The 21,287-nt window shown below is 40.5% G+C and overlaps 1 protein-coding gene across 3 annotated transcripts in view; it reads left to right on the top strand.

Moving 5' to 3' along the window:
* LOC111842482 (uncharacterized) overlaps positions 1-21,287 on the top strand; it is a 112,853-nt gene that overhangs the window by 62,381 nt on the left and 29,185 nt on the right. For all 3 annotated transcript variants that reach the window (XM_072700001.1, XM_072700003.1, XM_072700002.1), the window contains exon 2: positions 1,393-1,455. In XM_072700001.1, the coding sequence (XP_072556102.1) occupies positions 1,393-1,455 (63 nt within the window). The remainder of the gene's footprint in view (positions 1-1,392; positions 1,456-21,287) is intronic.

Raw genomic sequence — 21,287 nt, 5'->3', positions numbered from 1 at the left:
AGTGTGCAAAGGGAAAAACATCCAGTATGCGGCAGTCCTGTGGGCGAAAATGCCTTGTTGATGCTAGAGGTCAGAGGAGAATGGGCCGACTGATTCAAGCTGATAGAAGAGCAACTTTGACTGAAATAACCACTCGTTACAACAGAGGTATGCAGCAAAGCATTTGTGAAGCCACAATACGCACAACCTTGAGGCGGATGGGCTACAACAGCAGAAGACCCCACCGGGTACCACTCATCTCCACTACAAATAGGAAAAAGAGGCTACAATTTGCACGAGCTCACCAAAATTGGACAGTTGAAGACTGGAAAAATGTTGCCTGGTCTGATGAGTCTCGATTTCTGTTGAGACATTCAAATGGTAGAGTCAGAATTTGGCGTAAACAGAATGAGAACATGGATCCATCATGCCTTGTTACCACTGTGCAGGCTGGTGGTAGTGGTGTAATGGTGTAGGGGATGTTTTCTTGGCACACTTTAGGCCCCTTAGTGCCAATTGGGCATCGTTTAAATGCCACAGCCTACCTGAGCATTGTCTCTGACCATGTCCATCCCTTTATGACCACCATGTACCCATCCTCTGATGGCTACTTCCAGCAGGATAATGCACCATGTCACAAAGCTTGAATCATTTCAAATTGGTTTCTTGAACATGACAATGAGTTCACTGTACTACGATGGCCCCCACAGTCACCAGATCTCAACCCAATACAGCATCTTTGGGATGTGGTGGAACGGGAGCTTCGTGCCCTTGATGTGCATCCCACAAATCTCCATCAACTGCAAGATGCTAACCTATCAATATGGGCCAACATTTCTAAAGATATATATATATCAAGGTCTGTGTTTTCACTTTTCAGTTATGCAGTCTTGGTGATCATGTGCCATGTGTAGACTTCTTAGCTGACAAGTACACCTTGGTGTGGTATTCAGCTGCCCATCCTCTTCAAGGTTCAAAAGCTGTCATTTTGCACATTCCCATTTGTATTTAACTGCTATTTTGCACATTTCTCCATTATTCTAGCTTTACAGAGCCAAGCCATTCTCCTCTGACCTTTCCAATTAAGTGTTCACAGAGAACTTCAGCTGACCAGATACTTCTTGTTTCTGTCCCATTGTGTTAAGCTCAATACACTGTAGAATGAGGGACAAAAATCTGAAGTGATGTGTGTATATGTATGTGTGTGTGTGTATATATATACAGAGAGAGACAGTTGCAGAAACATGGTTTGAACGAACAGGTTTACTGTGCAGTTACTGCGCAAGTTTACCTAATAAAGTGGCCACTGAAGTTACAGATGACACAATATTTAACTGAAAATATTGCTGTATGTGCAAAGGTTGTTTGAGCTGTTTCTCATGCTGCCTGCTCGATTGTCCTTTTCCTTTGCAGTGTGCCGGGATTTTGCAGTACTGGAGGACCACACACTGGCACACAGCCTCCAGGAGCAGGAAAGTGAGTGTCTCCACTCTGTCATGTATAAATGCTGTCTCTAAATGTTTTGTGTTATTTGCACATGACTTTATTAAATTTAAACCATGTTCAGTATCAGGCTTTTGTGTGAGTGAACTTCCTCTCTGGACAAAGTTTCTCTAGTACTAACTGCATTATGTGAATTAAAAGAAATGAACTCAACCCTGTGAACATTATCATCTGACATCTAGACTTTCATTTTGATTTTGTTGTTTTGTTAATTTGCTATATTGGATTCCAGGAAGTCACTGTAGACAGATATAAGAGAAAATGTTTACTCTGACAAATTTTGGTCTCTGCATAGAAACTGCATTAATTGAAAGTTAAGGTCATATGAGTTTACAGATGGCTATATTTTATTATACAAACATATAATATTCAAATTCAAGACTAGAATGTCTGTTCTGCTACGATAAATAGGATTATGTTTCATTCTCTCAAAACTGGATTGTTGCATCGTGTATAAATACCTTGCAGCCAAATTTCCTTAATTATGAAGCAAATTTTAAATATATATATAATCAAGGAGTACTTCTGACATTCTCACAATTTTTGCATTTCTACTGGCTGCTTATTGCATCCAGTAGTTTATCAGCTTCATTTCACAGTATGCTTCTGGGAAAAGAGTGAACATTTCTTCCTGGAATTTATTTGTTTTTGTCAGCAGATAGCCTGTAAGGCAGTATTACAGGAAGTTTGGTAGATTTGGAATCTTTACAGTGGTCACTTCCTGTTTTAGGCACTTGTGAGGCTTTGATGGCTCAGCAAGAATAGAGCTGACATATTAGTTAGTTTATGTTAATGTTGTAGCTCCAAATAGATATAGGACAAACAGGGATTTTGAAGCCTTGTAGCAGTCAATAAGTCAAGTCAAAGATATTTTGTCAGTTCACATTATATGTGTAAGACATACAGGAGAACCGAAATGCCGTTTCTCGCTCACTGGTGTGCATACCATCCAATTACAAAAATTATAGACATACTATACAAAAAGACAGATAAGTCACAGGACAAACTGACAAGGCCAGAGACAAATCGACAAGTGCAGATGGTACAAAGTGCAAATGGTAACAATATATGGTCAGTTGTGCTAATGATAGCAGTTTAAGAGGCAGTTGTGCAAATGGAAAGCGTAGAAGAAGCGATTGTACAAATGGTAATAATATTAAGGTAGTTGTGCAAATGGTAAACATAGATAAAGATATGATGCCAAAGGTGAACAATACAGTGCATACAGTAGCAATCATGCAAGTCAAATACAGCGGAAAGGTATATGAGTGTAAACAATACTGTGAATAAATAAATTAAATTACTGTCCAGGGACAGGAGGCACAGTGGGGAGGTAATGCACAGAGTTCCTCCGGAGGGTCCGGTACCTTCTCGCTAGATCTTGCTGGCTGTGTTCACTACCCGTTGCAGAGCCTTACGGCAGGAGGCAGAGCAGCTTCCGAACCACACAGCCAGTGATGATACTAGTCATAATAGTGCCTTTGTAAAACGAGAGCATGATGGGGGGTGGAACTTTCATCCTCCTTAGTTTGTGGAGGAAGTAGAGACGTGTTTGTGCCTTCCTGGTCAGTGATGTGGTGTTATTGGTCCAGGAGAAATCCTCAGAGATATGCACCCCCAGAAATTTGAAACGCCGTCGATGGTCAGTGAGGCATGCTGAGGAGGTCTTCTCCTGAAATCTATAACCATTTCTTTGGTCTTCCTCACATTGAGGAAGAGATTATCCGTCTTACACCATTGGACCAGGTGGCTCACCTCACTTCTATAGTTGGTTTCCTCGTTGTTGTTTATGAGGCCCACTACAGTTGTGTCATCCATGTACTTGACAAAGTGGTTCGTGCTGTAGGTTGGCACACAGTCATGTGTCAGTAGTGTAAAGAGTAGTGGGCTGAGCACACACCCCTGTGGAGCCCCTGTGCTGAGCATCCTGGTCCTGGAGGTGTTGCTGCCGACCCGTACTTTTTGTGTCCTCCCTGTTAGGAAGCCCAACACCCAGTTGCAGAGGGATGTTTTGAGTCCCAATTGTCCTGGCACATCATTATTGCTCTCCTGGACCACATTTCACACAACACTAGGGCCTTGAGGGGCAGTGGGGAGGTGTGCCGAGACACTGCCCCTCAATTTTTAGTTGCTTATTAGACACCACATGACACTAGGGCTGAGGAGGTGGGTTGAGGCAAGTAGGGCTCTGCCGTCTGCCAGCGGTGGGGTGCCCGTGCCTTGACTGCTCGCCCACTTTTTGCACTTTAGATATATACACAGTCCATATTACATTAGGGCCTTGGGGGTGCGGGGAGGGGGATGGGGTACTCTGCCATCTGCCAGTGGTGGGGCCCTCATACCCGAATTTTAATGCATTATAGACATCAACACACAACTCTCTCACACATATACATGCACACTTCATACCAACATGACACGGGGAGGCGATGGGGGCTGAGGGCCCCCCCCCTAACTCTCTGTCTCTGGCCCTGTGCGGGTGGGGTGGCCCGCCGGGTGGAAGGTCCATCATGGGGGGATGCAGGCGGCCCTGGCCGGTGTGGGCGGCCTCCTCTCGTGGGCCAGGTGGTCCTTGGCTGTACTACACCGTGATGGGTCCCTGGTGGCCAGTCTGGGTAATCTTGGGACGCTCTGGGCTCGCCACCCGTCCCCCCTCTGCAGGCCTCCCTGTATGGGGGTAGGGCGCCCCCTTAGTCCTTCATGGGCTAGCTCACGGGTTGGGCAGAGGGTTGTCTCGGGGACGCATGGCCATGTGCCCTTGTGGCGTGGGGGCCGCGGGGTGGCCTCGGTTTCCTGGTTTCCCCTGCCTTTACCTTGGGCCCGGGGGGGGGGGGGTGGGCCGCTGTCACGTCCCCTTTCGGCATCGAATGCCAGCACATCCAATGACAAATCAGGTCAGACCTACACTTGCACATACAAGAATGGGCGCATACGAGGTTGAGTGATCAATATCATTATTATTATTACTTTTTAGCGTATGTTATAGATATAGGAATTGAAATATACATGTATATGGGTAGGATCGCGTGTGTGTATGCTACATATATATAATATCTATTTGTAACATTATTATTATTATTGATATTGTTGTTGTTATAATTTTTGTTGTTTGATGTCCTTGTAATGAGTGTTATGTTTCTTATGGTTGTTTGTATTCTGTATTCCCCTTCACTTAATTTTCTCCATCCCACCTACATTATTATTATTTCTCTATACCCTTGTTTTCTTTTTTCGTTTTAATGTCTGTTATTGTTACGATTGTTGTTTCTGTATCCCCCCCCCCCCCCCTTTTTTTCTTTTCTTTTTTTCACAGTACTAGGACGGGTGAGTTCGGAGTGGCCACACTGGCTCTTTAATTTAATGTAAAATAAAGTTGTCCTCCGAAGAGTGGGGGTGGTGGTGGGGAATTAAAAAAAAAATAAAATCATTAAAGCTGGATGGGTGGGGCTTCTTTGGAATTGGTATTATTGTGGAGGCTTTGAAGCATGTGGGAACAGTTGCTTGGTTCAGGGAGATATTGAAGATGTCCGTGAGGACATCCTTGAGCTCCTCTGCACAGTCCTTTAGGACACGACCAGGTATGTTATCCGGTCCACTTGCCTTGCGTGGGTTTATTCTGGAGAGTGTCTTCCACACGCTGGCTGCAGACAGACACACAGCCTGCTCTCCCTGGGGGAGGGGTGGTCTCTGTGCTGGAGTGTTGTTCTGTGTTTCAAAGAGCCAAAAGTAGTCATTGAGACTGTTCAGCAAAGAGATGTCATTATCACAAGACTGGGGAGGTGGTTTGTAGTCCGTGAGGGTTGATTGCCCCGCCAGAGGCTCCATGTGTCTCTAGTGTTGCTGAAGTATCCAGATATTTTATTGCTATATTGCTGTTTTGCCATCTTGATTCCACGGGACAGGTTAGCTCGTACTGTAACTAGGCCTGCGGTGTGCATGTTGCTATATTGGCTTTGGAAAAAACAGACTTTGCGCCAGCGTAAGGTGCAAAATGGTTTTCCTAACTCTCTTAATTAGTCAGAGGTTTGTTTCGGGCATAACTTGCAATGAACCAATGAGGAAGGCACATCAACTCGCATTTAACAGGCAGTGCGCAATAAACATTCACCTTAGACTAAAACTGTCTTAGGTCTGTGTTTATCCAGTGGATGTCAGAAAATGAGGACACACTTGCTGATACCCTATACCTGCTTCACCTCGAAAGGCTTAGGTGGAACAGTAGTGCTCCCATAGATAATGTGCTAGTGCCTTATCACCTCGCGCACGAGCATGCCTGGCAAACACGCTATTGTAATAGAAATCCACTGTAGCTCATGTTATCATTTTTGTGCCTATATATGCTATGATTGGTAAAGTGAAATTTGAGAATGAAACTGAGAATAGTTGGCATTTTAGCCTCAAACAACAAACCAGCATTATATCACGTCATTGTGTTGACATGTAGGTGTTTGACATGAAACATACACATATAAGCCTTAGTAAATAAATATTATGAAAATATCAAGTAATTGTCTTTCTAATAAATAGAATGCTGTGTTTTGTGCAAGTTAATATTGGCATGACAAAAAAAATCAGTCTAAAGATTATTGCCTTTTGCAGGTGCTTTCTGAGACAATCATAATCATTCATGTCCTTGCTGTTGGACAGTGTGGCGCATTTTTGAGAAACAAAAATGAGTGAAAAGAAGACGCAAACAAGAACTTGTTTGATTTGTTGTGATTTGTTGGGACTGCGTGTGTCTGTTGGCACAACTCATGGCAGCACCACCAACTTATTTGACAGGCTCTGTTCGTACATATGTTTTATTTCGCTATGTAGTTAATTTTCAACTCCTAAATATCAAGTTAAACATTTTCCAATGTTGTTCAGTCCTAGCAAAAAATATAATTTGGTTATTTTTTTACTGTAGTATGTAAAATGATGCCGCAAAGCAACGGGTATAATCTTCTATGATTATTTTGATAAATCGTTTTGTTTAATTTACTTTCCAGTGTAATGATGTAAGTGATGACAAAGACGCAAATTTTATCATTAAAGAGGTTGGGGGGTGGCCTCTAGGGCTGGGGGTAAGCGATTATTTTTAAAATAATTATTCGGGCGATTATTTTATCGAATTATTCTAATGACTTATTAGATGATTTATCTAACTATTATTTTTCTGTTGCATGATAAAAAAAAACATAAAATCACTAATTGCCCCTAGATTAAATAGATTACTTTATTATACAAAAGTATCCAAAGCCAAACATCTTCTGCTTAAAACAAAATAACAGCAGTGTTATACAAAATGGTTTTGTTAAACAAAACTCTTTTACAGTACCAATAACTCAAGTTTAAAGGTTTTGAAAAAAAAGTTGTAGTGCAAAACAAAACACTGTGGAGTTCACAGTATGGATATCCCAGCTTGTTCAAGACAAAATAAAATTACTGTTTCACAGTTTTTAAGGAATAGCACTCGGTTTTACAGCCCGAGAATAAATCTCTTGTATAAAAGATTTTTTTTTTTAATGCAGTGCAAAAAGAAACACTGTGTAGTTCACAGTATGGACATTCCTGAGTTTTTAACGCAAAATAAAATGACTGTTTTACAGTTTTTAAGGAAGAACACTCTGTTTGAAAGCCTGAAAATAAATCTCTTGTATAAACAATCTCAAAAAAATGCAGTGCAAAAACAAACACTGTGCAGTTCACAGTACTAATTCCTTTGTGTTAGTTTAACAATTCCCTAATCCCAAAATAAAGTTTATTGCAAAATGAAATAGAACTTCTGTTACTGTGTGCAATATAGCACTGTTTATTTCTCCACTTTTTTCCTCCCTCATCACACTTCACTCCTCCTCTACATTACCTACTCTGAATTGCTGTGGAGGAATGTGAGCATGTCCACATGGTCTTTAGTGAGGCTTGCTCTTTTTTTGCTTACAATTGTCCCTGCTGCTGAGAACAAACGTTCAGAGGGTGTGGATGTAGCAGGTGCACCCATATAGGATTTTGCCACAGCAGGGAATCTCGTTTCATTTTCCTTCCACCACTGGAGCGGGTTTCTGTCCTTTGGAATGGGTTTCTCCCCAAAGTACACAAGCACCTCATTCCTGACTGTGGCTTCCCACTGGTCTCTGCCTGGGTCTTCATCTTCCTGTTCCTCGTCATCATCTGAGCCAAACAGCGTATCCAGGACAGACTTTGGCTTTTGCCTGGAGTCATCTTGCTTGTGGGAGACATCTTCAGGTTCTTCCCTCACTTGAACTGTTTTCACTTCAAGTGAAAGGCTCTGAAGTTTAATTTTTACCTTCAGGACATCGTCTGTGGATAAGAACTTGAGTTTTCGGAATCTTGGATCAAGGGCTGCAGCGAGGATGCTCACATTGTTCCCATTTTCATTGTACGAAGTCTCACTCTGCCATCTAAAAAAACAATGGATATGATTTTACACTTCCAGAAATTCAAAGTTCTTGGAGAAAAAGGGTAGAATCAGTAGCTCTACAGGATATAATACCAATGGGAAAACATTTAAAGATGCAAACTGGGAAAGCTTAATTTAAAATACATTAGGTTAGCTCAATACAAGAGATTTTAAGAACTGAATAATTAAACTGACCTTGAAGCAATCTGTGCAGCAGCTGCTGTTTGGAAGGTGGTAATGGGAGGAGATTCGAAGACTGTCTCTGTGGACTTCTGTAGGCCTTTCACCAGCGGAGGCAGGACAGATCCTGTGACATATGCTTCTCCACTCAGGAAGACCGTGGCTTGCTCGAATGGCTCCAGTGCTTTTTGTAATTCCTCCAGGAGGCTCCACTGGTCAGCTTTCATATCTAGGTAACGTTTTGATGCCTTGGTGACTTCTGGGTCTGAGAGGGTTGCAGTTACAGGCCACCGCTGCTCAAGGAGGCGCGTAATCATATAGTAGGAACTATTCCATCGCACTGCTACATCCTGGGTTAATTTGTGTTGAGGTGTGCCCATCTGTTCTTGTTTGGCCTTTAATTTAAGGAGGGCGACATCGCTACTGTGGAAGTAGCTGACAAGCTCCCTTGCTGCCCCAAGTGCCCTGCTGATCTGGGGATCTTTCAGAGCATGGTTGACTATCAACTGTGTTGTATGGCCAGCACACCGAAGTGAGGCAACACCATGCCTCTCTTCAAGGATCCGTAAGGCTTTCACCACATTGGCTGCATTGTCGTGGACAACTGCCTGGACGTCATTACGGAGAGAGAAATTGAATTTCTCAGCGACCTCTTCGATCCAGAGAGCGATGTTTTCTGCTGTGTGTCGATCTTCGAGGGGCTTTGTACACAGGACAAATGATCTCCCAGTTGTCGTTGATGTAATGGCAGGTCACTCCAAGGTAGGCCTCTGTAGCAATGCTTGTCCAGGCATCAGTGGTGAGTGTGATTTTCTATCTTTATGTCATCAACAGTATCTTCTAGGGATGCTCATTTCGATTAATTTTCCCAACCGACAACCGCCGTTCGTTAACCGAACATTAACCGTTAACTGATTAGATTAGAATATTAAATTCCTCTGGGGTCGGCGGTCCCGCCGGCGGGATCTGACAGAATTTTCGCCAAACCATTTAAATAACTCTGCGAGGTTTTATCATATACACATTTAAAAAACACCCTCAGAAACCTTGGACGGTCTACTTTTCAAATATATATATAGGTAGAAACTAGGGGTGTGCAAAGCAGCCGGTATTTGTATCTGTATTTGTATTTGTTGAGGGGGGAAAAGTATTTGTATTTGTATTCGTATTCGAGTAAAATTCAAAATAGGCGTAAAAATCCAGTTTTTTTGCGTTGCACTTCTAATTTACGTTATAGTGTAAGTATTCTTTAATTATAATTATGGATATGCAGTAGACAGAGTAACTTAAACGTACCATATACTGTAACTCCTACAAGTGCATACAATTCGACACAACTACACAAGCATTGTTTTAACCTTTTTAACCAAACGTTAACGTTACTCTGTCAACAGCCTATTGTCTAAATTACCGAGCTAACAGAGCTACGTAAACAGAGCGAACATGAGAGCACCTGACTGCAGACGTCAATAATGCAGCGTAATGGAATAATCTCCCGATCAAACTCCGCTTCCCGAAAGTTATAAACTGCCTCCGGAACCCAGTTAAGGTACAAAAATCTATTCAACAAAAATAGTGATACAGTTAAGTCTTTTTTCGCTCAGCCGAGCCTTCTCTGTTACTGTGTGGAGCAGCCTGTGTCAGTCACCTCTTTTACAACCCCCCCCCCCGACTCCTGAACTCACTCACTCATCCGGCCATGCACTGCGGTCTCAAGAGGAAACGCAGCTTTTTGATATAAAGTTTTTCTTGTTCCCAAATACAAATATTTTTTTAAGTATTTGTTCGAAATAAGTATTCGTAAAAAACACATTATTTGTGCCTTTCCGAATACCGTATTCGGGTTCGGCTCCACCCCTAGTAGAAACTAAATATATTTTTATAGCTTCGTGATACGAATAGAAAGAACAAGAGTGACTGACTTAAGCGTCTGCGTCTCGAAGCAGCTCTGATCGCCTTCCCACTTGCAAATTGCGCTATTCGCATGATAACAACATGATAATCCGACAGTTAGTATTGGATAAAGAAATATGTGAATACGCCCATTGTAACCAAAATAAAACAAGAGCACATGTCTGGGTAGTGTTTACACCGATCGGCTACAATATAGCACACGGATACGTCTCTGCCGCTGAAGCTTTGCGCCAATGTTTCCATTTTCAGCAGCAAAGCTCGTACCTGTGTTCATGGCTCAGTGGGCTAAGCCTGTGTGCCCGTAATCACAGTCGCCGATTCAAACCCAGTGTATTTAGAACGTGAAAAGCGATCTTCAGCTGAGATGCCACAAAACTTCACACTACTACTAATAATTAAAATATATATAAAAACATTTTAAACCGTTTAACTGATAGTAATATTCGGTCAAAATTAATTATTTCAGTTAACGGTTAAACGGTCAAAAGGAGCATCCCTAGTATCTTCATATGTCTTTTCCAACTGGTTTGTGAACCACCACCTGGATGGACATTTGAAGCCCGGGCAGGCGTATTCGACCATATCAATGAAGGCGTCACCTTCGACAAAGGCCTCATGTCTTTGACAATCACCTGTAAAATAAAGAAAATTAATATAAATAACATAGAACCTTTCATAGAGGCTTATGTTGCTTACAGTATATGCAACTTTAATTATTGGACAACTCTAACAAGCAGACAAACAAAAAAAGACAAGTTGACAAAAGGGGAAGTTTGGAATTTTACACACTGAACCCTATTTTCTCATCTGCTCTTATCTAAATGAGTGATGGTTTAGGGTGATTTTTTTTTTTAACATAGTTAGCAGTTTCCTCCTAAAAGACACTCAAAGCAAGCAACAGTGAGCTAATATTACTTATCCTCAAGATCCTTTTGTTCAGCTCAGCTGCCTTCTGTGGAGTGCATCTCTTTCCCCAGATAAGATGGTAATGTTCTTTGCTTTGCCCTGGATAACACAAAGGTAATGCGTATTAGAAGAAGAGCTAACAATGTGGGGTGTTTTAAATCTACTCTTAACCTCACTGCAGTGATATACCATGATTAATTTATTTGAATGCTGACATGGCAAACTTTTTAAAAGTAATGTTATGTCCAACAATGCATTTCATCATCGTCTAGCAGCTGTTCTTAGTAAATTGGAAAGGGGTGCACATCATTTTCAGGTTCTCACTAGAGCAACAGTATAACTTGGTTCTACTAATGTATTCATATTAATCTAGAGGTATTTATCTGCACTATAAAGTATTTCAAGTGATCATAAAAACACATTCATTCATGCAAATATTTGACTAATTGTGCAACAATTCATGGCAAAACTCAGTCTGATATTAAGTGACAAACATAACATTGAACAGATAAGTCTAACTTTCTACAATCTGCTAGGTATCGCAGCGAGCAGCTCGCCACTTTGGTGAGGCAAACTGGCCGTATGCCGACACTTGTGGCTAGATAGCGGTGTTCTGTTAGCTATAAGTTAGCCATCCTTACCAATAATTCCAGCAGTATATGCTATTTCTAACTAACGTTAGCTCAACACTATTTAGCCACTAGGTATTAGCAGAAATCAAACACAAACACCTTTAGCTCACATCAACGAAGTGCAGAGAGCTCAAGTACACGTTGCACAATACACTACTAACATTACACAAACATGCAATTAATTTAGTAAACATTGGCGAGAGTAACGTTACTTACTTCTGTTCTCCGGCGTCACGAGTAACAATGGGGCGCCTTCGCTTCAGATGCTCCCACATGGAAGTCGTGCTGGTGTGGTATGCTAGCTCCATCTTGCAAAGACTGCATATAACTATACCGTTACGTTTCTGGCTGTGTTTAAAATGTTCCCACACCTTTGAGGTAGGACGGCGAGTTGTTTTCTGATGATATGTATTGGGAGTGCAGGCTGCTGAACCTGAGAAGTGGACGGAGTTTCGTTATCCATGCTGCTTTGTTTTGGTCGCCCATGTGCTTCTGGTGAGTGGGCATGATGTGTCGACTACTGGATTTGACGTCGACGTTTTTTTAGAACCGAGTTGTCGACGTCATCGACACGTCGCTGCAGGCCTAGTGGCCTCCCTTATTTCTATTGAGCAAAACTGAGGAAAAATCATGAGATTCTGAAAAGGCAGATTGACTTTTGGGTCGACTGGTACTGCAATTTAGGGGCCACAATGGAAGTAACAGCAAAGGAAACTATACATAGATATACTGCCCTAGTACAATGATGTTCTGTTTTTTGTTTGTATGTTTGCTTTGCAATGTAATGTGGAGTGAAACAGTAATGTAAAGCCTTGTAGTCTAGTCATTAAAATAAATACAAAATTATTTTTAAAAATTTTATTGTTAAATATGTAAATTGTGACTAATTGACTGAAAAAGTGCAGTTTTTTGTCATTACACAAAAGTACAGGAGAATAAATCTGGAATGGGAGACATTTTATGCATTATTATAAAGATGGGTTCACAGATGTATGCATATATTTTTTTATTATCATACACAGTATTAAGAATTGGACAACCATAATGTTTAATTGTTAAGGTTCATGTCTAACAGAATGAGTCCAAGCTGAATTGGGTATTACAAACATATGAGTGAATAATTTACTACCATAAAACCTGTCATATTCATGCACTTCATTCCATCTTCTGGCTTTGTGTTCATGTTTTCTTTAGATAAGCAAAACATTTAATTTAATTACATTTAAAAAGTGAAAGCTTGAAATAGCTAATTGAGAGCACAAAAAATCCATTGGGCTATATTTTGACGATCTAACGCAAAGGTGCAACTGACATTTATAGGCGTAATCAAATCCATTTATCCATTTTGCTCTTTTGATGGCGGAAAAACTAGACTTTGCACCAGCGCAAGGTGCAAAAAGGTTGTCCTAACCCTTAATTAGGTGTGTTTTGCAACTTGCAATGAACCAGTGAGAATGACTTGTCACCTCACCTTTGAAAGGCAGTGGTATGTGAGCTATGGCGGATTTATATTACAATGGCGCATTTGCCTGACAAACCAGATTGGTTTTCGCCTGAGGAAACTGATGTGCTCCTGAGCATGGTAAAAACACGTGCACATCATCTATGGGAGCAGTGGCGGAACAACTGCACACAAGCAAAACACTGATTGGGCCTCCCCTGCGCACACACGCACGCACACATACGTATATGTGGCGGCGCTGAAACGAGTTTTAAAGTGTGGGTGCAAGAACACAAAAAAACTTAACGAGAGAATTCGACTGTCCCTCACAAAAACTGTAAAGTTTTAGTCACTAAATTGGGTTTTCTACATCTTTTCAGACAGGAGATTTGTTTGGCTATGCCTAGAAAACAACGTTATTTCCAGTGTGGAGACCGTCAGAGTTTTACCAAGAACAAAAATTCCACCTCCAGCTGCCTGCCCATCTCATCCATTTCTGTTGCAAAAATTACAGTGTATTGTCTAAGTGAATAGGGTATAGGTTAATTAGTGTGCATGCACCGTCTTTACCATTCTCATAATGCGTCCATGCATCCGGGTATAGCCCATTTAATGTCATGTAGCCTAACTTTTTATACAATTTAGAAAGCACAGAATCATTAACCTACTTTAACGCATTTATTTATACAACCACATATTTCCCACATTTTGACATCAGTGATGCAGTGAAGATACAGTAGGTATGTTACAAAAAAATCCAAACCCCCCATATAACAGAAAAATAACTGAATTTGATAGAGAACTAGATAACAAACAGAATGACACCAAAATCATTGAAATATCTTGAGAAAGAAGGAAGTTATAGCAATTATAGTGGTGGGAATAAGTGGTTATTTTTTCCTTTTGTTCTTAATGTATTTTACACTAATGAGTAAACAAAGGCTGTGATCTTAAGTTGAAGAGAAATTTAAAGAAATGTCTTTTTCTCCAAAACCTGAAAAGATATTTGGATGAAACTTTCAGGATATGATATCAGGCTTTGTATTTCATTATTTCCATAAAATAAAATTAATTAATTAATTAATTATGCTGACGGAAATTGTGAAAATGTCTCCTCTAGGTCCTTGAAACTGAACTATAATCAAATATCACTACACATATCATGAAAATGGAAATAGTAGACTCCATAATCCTTGAAATGTTCAGCTAAATACTGCCTGGCAATCGCTGGCTGCACCGTAACATTGACCTTCCTTTTCTTCTTAGGAGGCATAGCTTTAACAAGTCTGAAATTATAAAAGAGGGCATTTAAGAAAATAATGAAATTAAATTGTAAATTAGGCCTAGAAGGGGTAGGTAAAAAGTGTTCTACTTACTAAAATACTACTAAGTATTATATGTTTAATTTGATTACAGAAAGGATGAATAATTTATGAAAGAAACATTTTATGCACAAAGGTGACTGGCTGAATCAATTATGTGATCTTCAAAAAAATTAATCAATTTGTTTTATAAGCTGTTTTAGTGAAAAAGCCCTGCAGGAATGCACAAAATATCAGTGAAAGATCTCTCATAACAAACACACTTGGGGCCTGTACTACGAAGCGGGGTAACTTGATGACGTGTGGTGTAACTTTGCGATTAACCCGTACTACGAAAGGTGGGTATGTTTTAGTCGAGACATGTTGCTATGGCAATTTATGCTGTCTCAAAACTGCTCCAAGCAGTTTTTGTTCTTGGTTAGGTCGAGGTTTCCGCGTAAGCCAGCCCTATATGAGCACCGCCCCTCCCATTACAATTTCTCCAAAGACAATGCCGGTGTACTTGGATAATCCGTACGACATTGGCGCGCGAATCGTGAGGGGCTCTCTCTGTTAATATGTATGAAATGGAGCAGTGGCATATAATATGCATACAATGTATTAATTAATAACTGTTACAGAGAAAGTTATTCTGAAAACCCAAGGGGTGTTCATTTTTCCCTGTTGTCCACTGATTAAAGCACACTTTATTAGATGTGCCTGTCTTGTCTAGTTTTAAAGTTATTAACCCATTCATGTATTGTCGACTGCACAGTATACGGATACATTCGAACATTCAAAAATTAATTAAAATTCGTATGTAAAGCAATCTGGGAAACAAAGTAGTGTGCAACAGTCACCATGAGCCCAAAATACTAAACCACCATATATCATTACAGCTGAAAGGACCTATATTATATTAGCTATTAACGTGATTTGGCACAAATCACAAAATGTTTTGAAGCGGAAAAATAATCGGTGTGCATCGATGTCTGTGTACTGGACATCACAATTCTGTCATTAAAAACGCCCACCTTCCGTAAAGTTATTAAAGCCAGGAAACTGAATATGGAATATGAGGTATAACTTGACCGCGGTGACAGGTTCCTAGTCGTTTTCTCACTAAAATATGCTTCTGTTTTGTCCTGTTGTATCCCCAAATAAGGGAATTTGGCGGTTCCACTTCAAAAACGTCGACTTAATAGGGTTGGCGGGTTAGCTGAGGTCGAGATAAGTGGGTTCGACTGTATATTATACAGTCCTCACTCATGGTGCTTTGATTACATTTGAAATATCTAAGACTAAAATTGAAATACAAGCAACTATAAGGGTAATGTAGAGTATATCTGTGCACATATGTACATTTCCACACTTCATAAATAGTCATATTTTAACAATTTACAAAAAGTCCCATGAGTCTTTGCTTATATTGTTGCTACTGTTGTTGTGTTGCTGTTGGACATGCACTCTTTGACATTTTGCACTACATGTGATTACAAAAGTTTAGACGTGCTCTAAATGCCTATATATGACTTATTTGTCATATTTTGTTTAATGTTATTTACACAGAAAGGAAGGTTAGATAACTGTTTGATAAATAAAAGTAGCCTACTTTACTTTACTATTAGTGTTTGTATTTTGTGTAAAATATTACATTTGGCCCGCGGTCCTCCGATAGATTTTCATTTTGGCCCACTAAGGGAAAATGTTTGGGCACCCCTGGTATAAGTGAACGCGCACAAACTCCAATGCAGTTAACACCGATTTAACAAATCAACTTCTTAACTGGCGTCGTAGTACTGATTAGCCCCTATGGAGTCAACATGATTTTGTCACCCTCGCGTTCGCAAATTACCTCGGGTTAAGTCTGATTTGGTTAAACTCCCTTCGCAGTACAGGCCACGGGTCATCTACAATGTAAACAAACGCGCTTGACGAATCAGGTTGCAGTATAGCAGTCACGTGACCACATGAATAAAATCTGGGGCACCTAATTACCGTGACCGCTCGGTTGGGAATGCTTTTGTTCACAAGCAAAACCATTGACTTCGACACTAAGAATTGTCACGAAATTTCACACAGACATGGTTGAATAAATGATATATGAAATCTATAGGATTTTATAAAAAAATCTTACTTACCTCTAGTGATTTTGTAATTTTGCAACGGGAAAACGAAACACTTCTGACCGGTCATAAACAAAAATTCGAAAACGAGGTTGTGACGAAAAATGTGTACTACGTCATCAATAAGCGTGTGCTCCTGGAACTTAAAAATAAATCCACCGTTCAGCTTTTTCGAGAAGGGTCCAGCTGCAGACGCCTGTAGAGTGAAGCTCCACCGGAAATACATCACCTCCACAGGAAACACGTGACCTCAACTCTGTGTCACAGCGAATAAACCCTAACCTTAACCCTAACCCTAACCGGAGCTCCACTTTACGTCCTTAAAGTTCACGTGTTTCCTGTGGAGGTGACGTATTTCCGGTGGAGCTCCACTCTACAGGCGTTTGCTGCTAGACCCTCTTGGCTTTTTCCGCGGCTATGCTATAGACCTTTTTCATGAAAACAAGAAATATGTAATCGTAGGGTAAACTTAGTTCTGGTCAAGCGTCAATGCATTAGAAAACCAGAGAAAATTGAGCAGAGAATGTGTACAACCTCTCTAACAAATTTGCCCAAATTTACATTTGCGGATGTTGCTAAACTTGTGGAGGAAAACTCCGTCACGAGAAAGAGCAAACTTGATAAAGGCTACAAATTTTTCCACGTAGAATTTGTCCATAAGTATCAAGGTAACTGTTACTGAACTGCTCACCACGTAAATTTTTAAGTAAAGACATTAACGGCTTTTGTTAATGTTTAAAGGTAGAAAAACTTTAGATGTATTTGTTAATAGGCAAACAAAAATGTGTTTTATTTTAAATTAGTATACATATACAGTATATACCTTAACTTTAGACACAAAATGAATACCCTACACACCCACACAGAAAAGCCCAGACATGTGCACAAGCGCACAACCAAGATTGGGGCTTTAGAGTTTGATAATCAAACTCAATCAAAAAACAATAAACATATATAGTTTACGTTTTTCTTAAAATGTATAAGGATCGTTTTGTTGTAGCGAAATTTTTAAATAGTATGAGCGTGATGTAAATCATTTAGGCAACAAGCATCAAAAAACATTTTAGCTGTATTTTGTTAGTTCATTTTAAAGAAGTTGTCCCCGGTTTATTTAATTACATGTATTAGCTATAGGAACTAGTGCCCGGTATTTAGCGACATACATCAAAAACATTTTGAAACTTTGGTAGAATAACGCCTTAGTTATTTTAATAAACAGGCTTTTTCAGTAAATGTTTGTTCACGCTCATGCGAGCGCACGCCCACACACACAGCAAAACCCCGGACATGCACATTTAAAATAAACCCCTTAACCATAACGTTTTTTAAGTAATGAAGCACTTTTCGGCCAATATGTTGTTTAAAATAAAATACCCTAAGCACATCGACGGAACCCAGAGCCGCTATCGATGGATCTTCGCGTTTGGTGAAATACTTTTTCTATTTTACATTGAAATAAAACTGTTAAACTGATTACGGCTTTTATTCTTTTTAAAAAACTTGGGCTAAAATATTTGTGCTTGTTTCACATTTGCTCTTTTTGACAGTGTTTCGCTCGGGCATGCCTTGATTTTAACAAAAAATAGAATAATAACATTGTAAGAGGTCTCAGATTATTGGTGCTCAGTTTGTGCTGAATAAAAGCAAATGTAACACTTTGGGATAAATGTTTTTTAGATAGGTGAAAAATTTTGAAATGTCAAGGCATGTCAGACTATCCCGAAAGTGGAAAAGAAGCCTCAGACTCCAGGGGGTTAAAATACAGTGTTTGCTCTGTCTGAGGTGAAGTGTCTGCTGCAGACGTAAGTGCTCCCCTTTTTTTAACTGTGAAGTTTGGTCCTTCATCCCGCCGGATAGCCTGAATCCATTTACGTCGAACTTCACCATTAACAGGGAAGGAATGAAAAGATAGATGTGGCTGCTTTTGGGCATTACAAGAACAGCCCGGTACACTGCAAGAAGAAGAGGTCGTTGCTTGCACCATTTTTTTAAAACCGGCGGAAGTAAAGATACCCTACGATTACGTATTTCCGGTCAAAAATGCGGAAGTTGTGAAAAAGGTCTAAAATCCCCAAGAGCATCTGGCTGCAGACCTCCACCAGGAGGATCCCCACTACAGGGACGGAAACACGTGATCTCCACAAGTGAGTCCGGACATGACGTTATGCAAACTTACGCCATGGAGGCAGTACCAGATATCACATGATCTCCACGCGCAGCCTGGATTTGTCAGTGGGAGAGTGTTTAGCTTTGTCGAAAGAAAAAAGTGGGTAGAACAAGCAACAACGGTAGCATTCGACCGGTGATTTTTTTTCTCCAAATTTAGCTTTAAATTGGTTACTTATGCTAAGACTGACTGTCTACTGAAAAATAAAAAATATTTATAAAATTATAAATAAATTTATAAATATTTGTCTTGTGCGCACAAGTTATTATTTGGAAGGAATAGATTAGCTGCGTATAGGTTGCATTAAGGTCCCATGCATTTGCACAGTCACATTGTCAGCATTGTTTGCCATTGTTATGTCATTTACAACTTCATTTATGGCAGTTTCAGTGCCGTGTCTCGAGCGGAAGCCCAAGTGGAATCTATCCAGTATGTTGTATGTCTCCAAGTATGACTGAAGTTGAGCAGCAACCGTCTTCTCTAAACTTTGGACAAAAATTGTACTTTGGAAACAGGTCTGCAATTGCTGAGTTCCTGTGGATGTAAACTTTGTTTCTTCAATAGTGGTCTGATTACTGCTACTTTAGATTGGTTAAGCACATCACCTGAGGACAGGGACACATTCATTATGGCAGTTATAGGACTTGTCAGAACTGCCAGAGATTCTTTAAGAAATTGAGTGGGGATTGGGTCCAGTGGAAAAGTAGTTTTTAAACGTTTGTAATTTGTGAGCCATTTGAACAAGTTTGAAGCAGGGTTCTCTGCCGGGGGGTTGGTTGGCCCCCGGCTGCCTAGGGTCCTAGGGGCCCTGGCTTTGGATCATGTGGGAGCGGCCGTCCCCTTGCGGGGTCGGCTGCCTGTTGCCTCTAGTTCTCTGGGGCTCATGCCCTTTATCTGCGTCTGGGACCTTCACCCTCCTCCAGCTGTTACTGGGGCGTGGGGTCCCAGCTCATCCGTGTTCTTGGGGGGCTGCAGACGTCCTGGGTCTCCTGGGCCTGTCTCCGCCGGCCTCTGGCTCTTGTGGGGCGTGGTTCCAGCCTCCCATTCTCGCTATCAAGTACGATCCATGTTGAAAACACACGCACACATGCCCGCACACCTCCCCCACACAGATGAAGATGCATGCACATACACTTACGCGCCCATCCAAGCACATACAACCATGTTGTATGTTAGTATATCTGTTTTATTTTCTTTATTCTTTATTTTTGTCAGCATTTATGTATCTATTCATTTTTTTGTCTTTCAAATGCTGTTGAACTTTTGCCTTTTTTTTGTCAGTCCTTTTCAGATGCTGTAATTGGCGGCCTGTTATGTGCTTCCGACTTTACTTATATCTTTCTTACCTTATCTCTCTCACTTACTCCACCTTTTTTCCTCCTAATCTGTACCTTCTGTTCAGCTAGCTCAACCACTGCAATATTTTCTAAGTGCTAAAAATAAAATAAACAAATAAATGAAATTTACCAACATGAGGGCCCAATACAGAGTTTATAGTGCTCCTCATGGTAAAGCAAACATGTCTGGCACAGCAGTGCAGTCAGATCATGATTCTGCTTGCTAAAGCTGCTGGACAGGATAAGTTTAAAAAAAAAAAAAAAAAGAAATGTTTTTTTTCCAAGGTAATTTTGGAAAAAATTACTGGTATCCCCACTGTCACACCCTGCTTACCTCCTGTTCTGTGTTACTCTCCTGTCATTACTGCCTCATTGTTAACTCCCTCCAGCTGCCTCCTGTTTATTCCCTTGTTAACCCAGTATATAAATGTCTGCCAGTCTTTTCTTCTCCAGTTCTGTCAGTGCTGTTGCTGCTTGCTGTGTCGTTGCCTGAACCGATTCTCAGTGCTAGCTTTTGGTCTCCCTTGATCCCTTGTTTTCCTGTACCTGTGTTGTTGGTTTAATAAAGCCCCTTCATTTACACAAAAAAAAATACAAAAGAGAGGAGCCATTCAGCCCATCAAGCTCATTTGGGGAGAACTTAACTAATAGCTTAGGGTTCTTAACGAACCCATAGGTTTAACTTGCACTACACTAACAGGGAGACTATTCTATACTCTACATGCTGTGTAAAGAAGTGTTTTCTTAAATCCATTTTAAAATGTTCTCCTGCTAATTTCCACCTATGGCTACATGTTCTAGTATTTAAATTAATATTGAAGTAGCCATTTGGCTGAACAGCATCCAGACCTGTTAGAATCTTACATACCTGGATCATGTCCCCTTTTAGTCTACTTTGCTCGAGGCTGAACAGATTCAGTTCAGCTAAGCTCTCCTCATAAGACATTCCTGGAATCATTCTTTTAGCCCTACATTGCACCCTTTCCAAGGCAGCAATGTCCTTTTTAAGGTATGGTGACTAAACCTGCACGCAATATTCTAGGTGGGGTCTTACCAAGGAATGGTATAATCGTAGCATCACCTCCCTTGACTTAATCTCCACACACCTAGAGATGTAACCCAACATCTTATTGGTCTTTTTAATTGCTTCCCCACACTCACACTAGTGAGAGTGGGACATGGAAGCATCAATATACACATCAAGGTCTTTCTCATAATCAGCTACCTTTATTTCAGTGGAACCCATAAAATATCTGTACTTTATATTTCTGCTCCCTGCATGGATTACTTTACATTTATCTATGTTAAATTTCATATGCCAGGTATCTGCCCAGTCGCTAATTAAATCAAGATCCCATTATAGCCTCTGTGCTGCTAGTTCAGTGTCTGCTACACCAT

The sequence above is a fragment of the Paramormyrops kingsleyae genome, chromosome 15 (genome assembly GCF_048594095.1).
Source record: "Paramormyrops kingsleyae isolate MSU_618 chromosome 15, PKINGS_0.4, whole genome shotgun sequence".
Classification (NCBI taxonomy): Eukaryota; Metazoa; Chordata; class Actinopteri; order Osteoglossiformes; family Mormyridae; genus Paramormyrops; species Paramormyrops kingsleyae.
Note: the sequence above shows the minus strand (reverse complement) of the source record. Positions and strands in the feature narration are given on the sequence as shown.